The sequence below is a fragment of the Python bivittatus genome, unplaced genomic scaffold (genome assembly GCF_059951505.1).
Source record: "Python bivittatus isolate LINGU-HERP-01145 unplaced genomic scaffold, Pbiv_v1 ctg000610_np1212, whole genome shotgun sequence".
Classification (NCBI taxonomy): Eukaryota; Metazoa; Chordata; class Lepidosauria; order Squamata; family Pythonidae; genus Python; species Python bivittatus.
The window spans coordinates 28,606,573-28,619,448 of record NW_028277088.1 but is presented as its reverse complement, the minus strand read 5'-3'; the positions used below and the strand labels follow the sequence as shown (position 1 = coordinate 28,619,448).

Genomic DNA, 12,876 nt, shown 5'->3' with positions numbered 1-12,876 from the left:
TTAAATACATAAATAAATAACATTATTTTAAACATGATTTCAAAACATGGCAACAATTTAAAAATACCTAAAAAGTGTGATTATCATATTCTACTTTGATTTGGAAGTTGCTTTTTTATATATATAATTACAATAACATACAGAGATTAATGGCCTTTCTGGTTTGCACCTGAAAGGTAATCAAATAATCAACTTCATATTCTCAAAAAAATGATAGGCCTATGCCGTAGCATCAAGGCTGCTCCAATCACATAGAGACAAATCAGCCTTTGGGCAAATTGGAAGTCTCCATTTATATTTACTGTACTTGGATTTGACATGTTGCCAAGTATGTTTCCTGGACGACTCACATAAACTCAAACATTCTAGTTTTCTATCATAATTATTAAATAAACTGAAGCACAGAATGGTGTAACATTGTTTGAAAAATGCCTTGCTAATACTTTTCTACTTTTTTTCCCAACTTTTTCTTATAACAGCAGGATTCAAATACCAACCTTGTGGGTGGGATCAGGTGCACCCAGGTGTATAAATAGGCATTCCACACCTTTCTTGTTCACACTGAAATTGAGAGCTCTTCAGAAGTTGCTCTTAGAAGAGAGAGGGCAGAAAAGGTAAGGCTATCGCTGCTTACGAGTCAGGTTACTTATTAATAAGCAGGAGTAACAAGCAGAGCAGAGATGAATTGCAGTAGAAGTGCTCTATGGATCTTTGCTCTAGATAATCCTAACATGCTTTTTGACAAAAAATATTTAAAAATCCATTTTTTAAACAGAATAGAGCTTTACAAGCATACAACATATTTTATAGCCAAGATGCAAGATTTTCAGTTGTTTGCTTTCTGCTTCAAGCCTGCCAGCGGCCCTGATTCATTGTGCTTTGATTTCCTGCTTGGCAAGGGCAAATCCATTTAATATCTTTTAAGGCTGCACTTCCTTTTGAAAGGATACAGCTTCTGTGTTATATAAAATGGAAGGTCTATCTCTTTTCATGTTTCTGAGAAAGCTTGGAGGAAAAGAGGATTTTTCTCTCTACAGCCTCTCTCCATTTTCTTTCCATTCATATTTGTTTACCACTTTCTTCAAACTCCAATCTACTGCTCTCTAAATGTGCTGGATTTCAACTCCTACCATCCATCCAGCATACCCATAGGCCATGCTGGCTAGGGAGGATGGGGCTACCTTATGCAAATTGTCACTGTGGCACACTCCAAAACACTCAGGTAGGCATGCATATTCAGGTAGGCACACACACTACTTTAATTCTCCTCTGGCTTCAAAAATTAGACACAGTAGACTTGCAGCCTACGTTTATCTTATTCTTCCTTCCAACCATCTCCACTTTGATTTTCCTGATATATATATATATTACCATAGTTATCTCATTAAAAGTTTAGTCCAATGCATGCTTATTCAAAGAATAACCAATGCACGCTTATTCAAATCTACTCTTTGCAGCAGTTTTGTCTCCTAAAGTAATGATGATGATCCCAAATTGATTTGGAACCAATCCTTCTGTATTGCAATTAAATCTACTTACAAGTTAGTGAATCTAGATGTAATCATGGCTACAGTAGGTCTAAGGCAACCTTCTAGATGTGTAGATTTCGAATCCCCATATTCTTCAGCCAGCTGATAATTCAAGGTATTGGACTATAGTATGTATCTCAAAATCAATAGGACAGTTTGTGATTAGCTAAGGACCTACTGATTTTCATGAGTTTATTCTGAGCAGGACCAAGTTTATATCCATCCCAATGTGCTAAGTACAAAAGGATCAGAAATAGCATTGTGTTATCAGTGTTCCTGAGTGGTGGTAGAAATACTGATGAGAAGAATATTAAATAGTAGAAATATTAAATACCCAAGTTTCTTATTTTGACAGTGATATATATAATATCCCAATCATACCAGCTCTGCTTTATTTTTAACAGTGGTGCTTAGTGACCTTTTGAATATTCAAAAAAATTAGTCTTGAACTAAATTTGGTAAAAGCAAACTAGACAAATATATTCCCAATGACCTATAAATTGGTGTGCCAATCTAAAGGGTGAGAGATGCTGAACTTACTCTCTTTTTAGCATCAAAGTTCAACAACTTTTGTGTATGTTATTTTTAATCAATATTTTCAGTTGGCCAGTTATGTAATTAGATTAAAATGGAGTACATCTTCCTGAAAACAGTTCAGGGTAAACCTATATAAGTTAATCATAAAAATCAGTCTTTCTCAACCTGAGGCCTTATAGAAGTATTGGATTTATTCTGCTAACAAACGGCAAACAGTTGCCTGAGAGTTGGGGAGCTGGCATATAATGTGTTTGGGGGAACCAGGTTTAAGAAAAGACCAGTTTAGATCAACATACTAAATGCAAGGCCACACTCATGTGCACATGGATCAGTGCAGCCAATCTTAAATGTTTACTCTGATGTAAGTGCTGTTGTATTGATGGATGTAATTCCCTGATAAATATGCATAAAATATTGCATTCTTACAGTGTTTTACATTACCATCAACTACCAGTCAATTCAGCAACTAAGAGTTGCTGGAAAAAAGCAAGAGAAAAGGGCTCTAGGAAATTAATCCTTGAAACCTGTCCCTGCTATTACCACTTGGAGAAGCAGTTTGTTCCTTCACAGTGCTTATTCCAGTGCAAATATCTTTTAAAGGACTTTCATTCATTTTACATAACATATCTTCCTTTAAAACCTTTAAGGAATAATACTGTAGATTCTGCAATAGGAACACATTGAGTTAAAAGAACCAGCTTTTATGTTCATACTGGAAGTGTATGCAAGCTGTTCTACATAATCTCAACTGATTATGTCAAAGTATATTTATTTAGACTGTAAATATCTGGTTTTTCCTATACCTGGTTGCTGCTTTCTAATGGTTATTCAGATTTTTGCAGCTCAGATATTGTAGCTCTGTATATCATACTAAGCCATAGTGTGGTTTGCTTTTAGCTTAGTGTAATCAGTGAACTCAGCCAATTGTGCTTTTAATAAATGATTAAGCAAACTGTAGTTTAGAATGATGTATGAATCCAATCTATAGATCAAAAGTACAACTCACCAGTAACTCTTTTGCAGCACTCAAACTCTACTCCCCCCATAGGCAGGACCAAAAAAACAGCCTTTGGGGGTGTCCTTTTTAAAGAAAAAAGTTTGGGAGGATTTTAAGGAACAGAAAATATTCTTTAAGCCTTGCACATCTGCAGTAGATCTTGCTTTGGCCTTTTATTTGAGAGAGGTCTTTGATATGCTGCACGAAACTGGGTGTGGCCCTCAAACCTGCTTTGTCATATGAATGTAAATTAATTGGCACTTTTGTTGAAATCAGTGCTTCTTCTTAAGCACTCTCCTGTGCATCAACTGTCATAAAAATATCTCAAGGAATGTTGAGAGCATATGAAAGTATTTTAACAAAACATTGCTTTGCATCTTTATCTAGAACTGTGTGTTGGGATCACACTATATCACACAAAGCCATTGTTTACCACTGGTTGGCTGAATAAAGTAAAATTGACTGGGTTTAGGCATCACACCTAAATCATAACCATAATTCCTGGGTTCATTTAACATGCTAAGCTGCCACAAGCTAACTGATTTATAATACAATGTAAAGTGTGATCTAGAAGATCCAAACTGGTGAAGGCTGGTTTAGCCTACAGATATTATTCTAGTCTAAGACTACCATAAGAGCCAGTTTGGTGTAGTGGTTAAGGCACCAGGCTAGAAACCAGGAGATGGTGAGTTCTAATCCCACTTTAGACACAAAGCCAGCTGGGTGACCTTGGGCTAGTCACTCTCTCTCAGTCCTAGGAAGAAGGAAATGGCAAACCACTTATCTTGCCAAGAAAACTACAAGGGATTAGTCAAGGCAGTCGCCAGGAGTCAAAAACTGACTTGAAGGTACCAAAAAAAAAAACCCCAACAACAACCTTCCTTGGAAGGAAGTCCCATTAAGTTCAGTAGTGCTCAGCTTCAAAGAAACATGCATAGGATTGTGTTCTAAGTTTGCCTTGGTATTCAGTTCTTCTTGAAATAGAGGAATTCTATACCAGTCCATGAGATTTAAAGCACCTTTTCTTTCTTATGTTTTGCTACTATTGTTCCTTACCTCTAGTATTTTGTTCCATTGGACAAATAAACCTAATGCTTTTTTCTCCCCTTAGCTTTAATGATGAAGAAAAACTTAGCATCCATCCTGATTTTGGTTCTTGCTGTCTTGCATACTCTGGCTAAGGAAACTACTACTAAAGATGGAAGAAAAGACCCAAAAGAAGCCAAGGAGAAACACCCTAAACTTCCACAGACTCTGTCAAGAGGTAAAGCCACAATAGCTGAACTTGGTGGGAAGCTGTGTATTTTATACTGATCACCATTCAATTTTTAATCAGGCCTGCTTATTTTTAAAAAGTGATTTCTGGCTTACTTGCTTACTTACTTACTTACTTACTTATTTATTTGCCATAGTAAGATGTGATAACTTTCTTTCATGTAATTTTCAATGGAAAGGATATTATGTAATTTTAATATTAGTTAAAAAACTCAGCATGCATGACAAATGTTTGATCAGACAGTAGTCTACAACAGTGTTTCTTAACCTGAGCAACTTTAAAATGTGTGGACTTCAGCTCCAAGAATTCCCTTGCCTGTCTGATGTCCATACATCTTGAAGTTGCTGAGGTTGAGAAACAGTGATCTACAACATGGAAAGTATCTTCTGTCTCAGCATGGAAAATGGAAAATGGGAATAAAGCTATTCCAAGGATCTGATGACTCAGGAATTTATATATACATCCTTATACATAGATATTTATTTATACTTATACATATTTATTTAGAAGTAAGTTCCATTAAGTTCCATTGAGTTAATTGAATAACTGGCTATTTGCTTTGTTGGCTAGACCTGATGTGAACTGGAGCATGTAATTCTAGGGCAGTGTTTCTCAATCTTGGTAACTTTAAGATGTGTGGACTTCAACTCCCAGATTTCCCCAGGCTTTAAGTCTTAGAGTTGCCAAGGTTGAGAAACACTGTCCTAGGGGAATGCCAAAGAAAAGTAGGTATTGCATAAACAGCATTCAAGAAATGTCCTTTAAAAAAAAAGAAGGAACCGAATTATTAACCATGTATCACTCTTGGTGGGCTTAACAGTTTAACAAATTGTAATTATTAGAAGCTAATTATCCAAAAATTCACTCTATGTTTATGTGCCTTTGGTTCACATTAATGAATGAATTCAAAGACATGCTTGAGGTTAACCTTTATCATCAAAAATATTTCCCTAAAAACATGGCCGAAGACTTGGGCTAAGAACTGCATTATGTAATAGATCTAATAGGGGATCCTTTAGTCTTTGTTCAGATTTGAGTGAAGTTATGCATTTAAGACTTTCTCAACAATGACATATTTAAAATAAATGCCATTGGTCATTTGCCTTCAGGCTGGGGTGATCAACTAATCTGGACTCAGACTTATGAAGAAGCTCTTTTCAAATCCAAGACAAGGTAAGTTACATCTCCAAGTGCTTCTCGTTGTCTTATGAAAAATTATTTGACTTCTACTGTGAGACACTGACAACATTTTTCAGTCTTTTCCCAGTATATTATAACTAACACTACTGTGCATTATCATCGTGTCACTCCTCTGCTCACTCTCTTTCAATTTTAAAAAGCAAAAGAACTTCCTTTCATTTTTTTTCCTGGAAGGATAACAATTTAGGAAAATTCTTATGGGTGGGTTACAGGGCTCTTGCCCTGACCTACCTACCTACCTACCTACCTTCCTTCCTTCCTTCCTTCCTTCCTTCCTTCCTTCCTTCCTTCCTTCCTTCCTTCCTTCCTTCCTTCCTTCCAGACAATCACCACTACAGCAGTCTTCAGCTTTCCTGACTTCCCACATCTATTTAAATCCAAGAAGATTACAACATGAGGAAATTCCTCTTGTAGAGCTTCTTTGGATCAGGAAGCAACAGGAAACAGGCATCACAGTAATAGAAGTGATTAAGGAGCACTGTAGAACTTACTGCTTCTTGCAGCAGTAAAGTCAACTCACACCAAAAGAAACGCTAAATAAATTCTAAAGCATTCTGGGAATGAGAGAAAAATGCAGAAACATCTTTTGCAGGAGAAGAAATTTAGGGGAAATTTATTTCAGTACTATGTTAGATAAAACCTAAGCCTTTACTCAATGCCTGTCTTGAGTTTTACTTTCTCTATAGTCGGCTGAAATCTTTCCCAACCTGATGCCTTCCAGATACATTGGTTCTAATTCTCGTCACTCGCAGTCAACATAATCCATTGACTGTGCTGTCCACAGTGATGGGAACTGTACGCCAATGCAATAGGAGGAGCTTAGTTTGGAGAAGTTAGTTAACTGAAGTTCTATCATGGAGCACTTTTTCTTTTTCAGCAACAAGCCTATAATGATCATCCACCACTTAGAAGATTGCCCTCATAGTCAAGGTACTGTTGTTTCTAACAAATGAAGTTTTCATTCCATCTAAGGAAATTAACTTCCTCCCATCAGTTGTTTTTAAAAATCACCTGAAAAAGCAACCTGTTTCAACTTTGCAAGTAAAAGATGTAAGATATAACTAATTTGAATAAAAGTTTTTAGAGTAGCCATTTTTGTTTTAACAAATGATCATCATTAGAAATGAAGTCTCATGATTTGTGAAGAACAGTATTAAACCTGCTCATATTAAAAAAAAAAAAAAAAAGGAAGAAATCCAAGTTTTAAAATCTAAAGACAATTATCATGATAGGTTTAAGTATTTTTTCTTAAAATAATTTTTAATGCTTAATTTCTATAGTATTGTGTGTGTGTCCCTTTAAATCCGTTTTTGAATCCTGATGACTGCCTGGATGAGTCCTTGCAGGTTTCTGGGCAAGGTTTCAGAAGTAGTTTGCCACTGCCTCCTTCCTCGGTCTGAAAGAGAGTGACTGGCCCAAGATTATCCAACTGACTTTGTGCCCAAGGCAGGACCAGAACTCTCAGTCTCCTGGTTTCTAGCCTGGTGCCTTAACCACTATTGCAAACTGGCTCTCCTCTATAGTATTACTCTTTCATTATACATTGAGATATAATAGACATTAACACAGGTTACAAGTTTGGCTTGACTTGTAGATTGATTGATTGATTGATTGATTGATTGATTGATTGATTGATTTAGTAGACTTGTCCCCACCATCTCCCCACAATGGGGGACTCTGGGCGGTTTACATCAAATTATATGACATTTGTTTCTTTTGTATTCAATAGCATTTCTAACTGTTATTCTATTTTAGCACTGAAGAAGGTATTTGCTGAACACAAAGATATACAGAAATTGGCAGAGAAGTTTATTCTTCTCAATCTTGTTGTAAGTTTTCAGATGATGTTTGAATTATTACTTATCTAGATACTTACCTAATGCTATGTTATCTATTTTACACAAGTCATTTTTCCAAAATGAACATGACATGCAAATAATTTGAGAAGATGGAAACTATTACTTTATTAAAATTTGCAAGCACATAATTTGTCTTGATTTCCTGAGCTGAGAATTCAATTCATAGAGCACATTAACAATTGGTAATCTTATAATAGTTCACAATATGTATTTTCAGTAATATTGTTATTTACATGAATACACATTTAGGAAAAGTATTGTGAACAAAATGTGGTGTGTGAGTCTCAGTTTTTTCCCAGCAGCGCCCTCCAGTTGTTGCTGTCAGTTATATTGGCTGGAGGATTAGGGTAGCTGAAGTCAACAATGTTGTTTGAGGAATATGGAGATTTGTCCACAGCATCAAACTGGGCAAAGCTGCTCTATCTTGAACAGCTTGCAATTATAATTCTAATTGTGAATTATGTGAAATGTGAAACGTTGGAATAGTTGTGGCCTAGTCCTTCTCCACTAAACCTTTAACTATATTGAGCTGAATTTGGGTTTGTTGTAATTGCATGAGAAAGAAAAAGGGAGACTGTAGCTTAAATGGTAGATAGGAATATCAATATTCTTCTTTTTCTAATTCTAGTATGAAACTACAGACAAACATCTTGCACCAGATGGTCAATACGTGCCCAGAATTCTGTTTGTAGGTGAGTGCTTTAGGAGTTGAAAATATTAACTTGAAAAACTGGTATCAAGATGATAAAAACAGTCTCAACAAATATTCTTTGTGCAAACAAGTTTTGTTCACTATTCAGTATGAATGTGGAAAAACTAGAAAGAACAACCACATACATGTGGTATCATTTGCAAAGTCTTTTCCCTACCTTGTATCATCTGAATGTTCTGAGATCAGTTTTTCATACTCCTCAGTATGTACTAATTCATAATATACCTCTCACTGGGTATATTAGAGGAGGATAGGAGAAATATGAATGGCCTGCTGTATAGGCTGTTTGCAGAATGTCCAAACTCATGTTAATTATTTTGAGGGAAATTTTAATGCAAGGATGGGAAGAGATGTCTCCTTTGTGGGCAGAGTTTGGGGATCAAAATGGAGAAGCTGCACTGGGGAAAGTTTTCATTTCTTATAACTATTCACATGAAAGCATATTCAAAAATATTTAGACATCACTGTTACAAAATTCAGATGTTATCCTATGGTAATGGTAGTATCATTGATAATATGTAGGCCTGGTTTTCACAATGCGCTAAGGCAACCAGGCTCAATAATTGAAATGTCTGCACTGCCATCTTTTCCCTGTCTACCTTCACCTTTAACCACAGTTCATTGTTTTCCTAGGCTAAATATATCATGCAGAGTCAGTTTACCTACTTCTGATTAGCATGAAATGGATTCTGAAGCCAAGCTCAACTGTTTTAAATGTATGTTAAGGACAGTAATTTTAAGAAAGCATTTAAGGGTTACATTTCAGGTGGTAGTCTCTCTTTAACACTTATAATTTACATTTTCTCATTTTTTAATTGGGATAAACATGGGGAACCTATAGTTTGAGACACAATTTGTGCCCTATACTTGGCTTCAGAGGTCTGGCAGGAGCTGTACCACTGGATGTAATTTTTTTCTGTCGAAGAATATTGGACACAAGAAGAACAGAAGGTTTTTTTTTTAACTTTAGGCTTCCTATATAATTACTAGCATAAAATTACCTTTTCCACTTTTCCCTGTCTCTAGATCCTTCACTGACAGTTAGAGCAGATATTACTGGAAGATATTCCAACCGCCTCTATGCTTATGAGCCTCAAGATGCTTCACTGTGTAAGTAATTTCTCTTTCGTATCACAGCTTTTAGCAGATTTAGCAAAGGAAAATCCACCTGACTTATTCTATAAGCAAATATTCTAATTCAGCATTAGCATTCTGTCACTAAGAAAAAAGCACTTATAATTAACTTGATAGCATTTCCTTTCATGTGTTACAGACAAAGAGAGGCTGCTAAGATGTACAGTCTTAACCAGTAGTAATTACCCCTGGAGTTAACGATGTATAGGCAGGATTTGTGCATGTGTGTGCCTTGAAGTCATTCTTGACTCCTAGCAACTACACGGACAAGCCCATACAGTTTTCTTGGCAAGATTTTCAGAAGTGGCTTGTCATTCTCTTCTGCCTAGAGCGAGTTACTGACCCAAAGTCTCCTGGTTGGCTTTTGGGTCTAAGGCAGGACTATAACTGGAATTTCCCCCCTCTAAGACCAGCACCTTAACCAATAGACCAGTGTTTCTCAGTCTTAGCAACTTGAAAATGTGTGGACTTCAACTTCCAGAATTCCCCAGCCAGAGTTGAAGTCCACAAGGGTTGTCAAGGTTGAGAAACATTGGTGTAGAACATCTGAAAAAAGTGGTTTATTTGAACAGATGTTATAAGAATTAATACATTCGGTAACTTTAAAACTCATTTTTTAACCTAATGTTATTATTCATCCATAGACCAACATGATTCAATCATACATTGTATTATAGACATGTTCACTTTTAAATGTTGGCAATATATTGTTACATGACCATATTGTCAGGTTCAGCCCAAAGAACTCCATGAGACAGTACAGATACAGTTCTGTTGCATTTATTAGCTTCCACCTCCAAGGCAGAATCTCTCCAGACTGAATCTAAACTTCCCAAGCCAGCAAGCCAAAACACCATGAATTCCTTAGGGTGGTGCCAGTCTCATCTTCTTAACCTTCCCACGCTCCTGCTGGGGGCTAAGGAAATGCTTATCTTCCTGAGTGCGGCCTTCATCAAACCATTCCATCACACATATCAATATATAGACACGGTATAAAAATAAGGGTCCATTTTTCCCCCCAGTCTTCTATCTTCCAAAACAGAAGAGTTAAAACTTCAATGGCTTGGAAATATCTGCCAATCAAGGAAGACAATAGTTCATAGAAATGGACTACATGACTATAAGTGAAAGCCAGTTGAAAGGTCTAATCCTGAGTTTAGCCATGTTGCACGTTTTTCTATGACTCAGTGTGGTATGAATATTGCCCCGCACTAGGGATGTGCAACTTCTGTAGGATCAAGGCTCTTATCAGGCCTTACATGGCGTGTTGAGGGCTACACTCCAAAAGTACTATGGCCAGGGCCCATTTTGGGAAGGAGCAGGCATTTTAATGGAAAAGCTCCTGAAGCCCCCAGTGTGCTATATCAGAAAGAAGAGCCAGTTTGGTGTCATGGTTAAAGAGCCAGATTAGAAATTGAGAGACAGTGAGTTCTGATCCTCCCTTAGTCACAGAAGCTGGTTGGGAAACTTTGGGCCAGTCACTCTCTTTTAGCCCAACCCATCTCAAAGGGTTGCTGTTGTGGGGAATATAGGAGGAGGGAGCATTATGAACACTGCCTTGAATTGTACAAAAGAAAAGCGGGATAAAGAATAAAGAATAAATAAAAAAGAGACCCATACAAGTGGTGCTGGCGCACCTCAGGGAACCTCTGGGTTACCCTTTTTACACCACTGCCCTGCAGTATACAAGTCACAAACCATTCCTAGATAAAGCATTGAAAGAAGCTAAAGAGGAGCTCATCAAAATTAGCATAATACAATTTAACCAAGTTATAAATCTTTCTGTAATAAGCATGAAAAGTTTTCCCTTAACAAATCAATTTAAGGTGAGGTTTTAATTATTTGCGGCTTGTTTAATTCAAAAAATTCAAATTGGTGTCTGTAAAAGTTGTATAATAGCAAATGACTTTTTTAAAAATAATGACTCCAAATTATTTATTCCTAGTGTATTCAAATATGCAGAAAGCTCTGAATCTGCTAAAGACAGAATTGTGAAGAAAGAAGACTGACCCACTATCAGGTCCTCTGCTCATGAGTCTAAAAATGCTTAGTTTTTTCCCCAAAGTGGAGACAGTCTGGACTTTGGATTTGCATTGGTTTGCTGATATGTTACCTTTTAATACCAAAACTATGTTATAAATATTCATTTGTAATGTTATGACATTAAGTATTGATTGCTTTTATAAAATAAGACTAAAGTATGGTATCTTTTTTTCTATAAATCAAGATTTAAAAATAAATCTACATTATATCTTTACCAAAAAAGGAACCTGCCTGTTATCGTTTAAAGATCCATCTGTAATATTCTTGTGGTCAGAGGTAATATACAGGGAAATATCTGAAAGAGGTCAGAATGAGAGTCAGAAGATGAGCTGTGTAAAACCATAAATGCCAAAATGTGTTTGGATCAATCCTTGGTGTCTTCAGCCTAGGTGCGAAAAACTTCTATGTGAAAATTTGAAGATCAATATCTATCAATGCAATATACCAAAAATTCCGCTTTGACTTCCTTTTTCAAACCACTTCTATTATGAGGAAGAAACCCATGCATTTAAATAACTAAGGGAAATAAAACAGATATTTTCCATCAATCTGTGAAGGCTCCATTAGCTCAGACTCAATTTATCTAAAATATGTTGAATAGTTAATGGTTGACTTGCCTGCTATTTATGCTACACATGCGACATTGAAACATATACATGAAGACCCTGTGACTGAAGTATGGTCATCTATTAAATATTAGCCTGACTTGTTTAAGTATTAATACTGGACATTACTTTCCCGCAATCACGGAACCCAGGCAGAACAGCAACCTTCCAATTAATAATTAATCTTGGGGGGGGGGGAGATGGGCAGCATAAAACTTTAATAAATAAATAAATAATACACAAATGAAACTTGTCAGTCAGTTGGCAAGTCATAGCTTTGTTCAGTACAGAAGACAAAAGTGTTTTTATGTACGTAAAAAGGTACGCATGTTTTTAGCTTAGCATGCTGCATAAATAACATAAAGTATGGTAGTCTATTCAGCTAAACTAAACTAAAACATACTATGGCAAAGTGTGATATATGAAAGTAGCCTCAAAATTGTTTGGTATGATATGCTAAGCTGGGAGAGAACACTTGTGACCCCCAACTCTCTGTTTCGGGTTCCCAGTGCAACCACTGACCATGATTGCTGAATACTGATGGTAGAGTGGTGATGATGTATGAAACACATTAAAGCCATTAGTTCTCCAGGAAAATAATGTTGCAGAGTGGAACCTATCTTACAGTACCATTGCTATTGCTCCTTTATTTCATTCACAGAAATCCTGAAGGAGAATTGGGAACACAAATAGGTGGGGAGGAGACTCAAACTTCCCCAGATTGTGCGCCACTTCAGGATCTTTTATTTTTATGCTTCAAAACAAATGGGAAATGCTAGTAGGCCAGTTGCTGCTAAGGTTGCTGCCATTCCGAAAGAAGAGGATAATCAAACCATGAATAGTGGTTTCCTATTTATCCTGGTATAAGCATGTAACACCATTGCTTCACAGTGTAACACCTGTGGCTCCCAATAGGCTTCTGGATGCAGTTCAAGTGCTATCATCCTTAAAGCCCTACATGGCACAGGCGATCGTCTTTCTCTG

At 36.5% G+C, this 12,876-nt stretch overlaps 1 protein-coding gene across 1 annotated transcript; it reads left to right on the top strand.

The window, feature by feature from the left end:
* Positions 1 to 528: 528 nt before the first annotated feature.
* On the top strand, positions 529 to 11,835 carry AGR2 (anterior gradient 2, protein disulphide isomerase family member). The gene is made up of 8 exons (XM_007430364.4): positions 529 to 614; positions 4,175 to 4,327; positions 5,449 to 5,512; positions 6,417 to 6,469; positions 7,295 to 7,368; positions 8,027 to 8,090; positions 9,137 to 9,220; positions 11,190 to 11,835. Exons 2-8 carry the CDS (start codon positions 4,180 to 4,182, stop codon positions 11,237 to 11,239), a joined length of 537 nt encoding a protein of 178 aa, XP_007430426.1. The 5' UTR covers positions 529 to 614; positions 4,175 to 4,179; the 3' UTR covers positions 11,240 to 11,835.
* Positions 11,836 to 12,876: the final 1,041 nt, after the last annotated feature.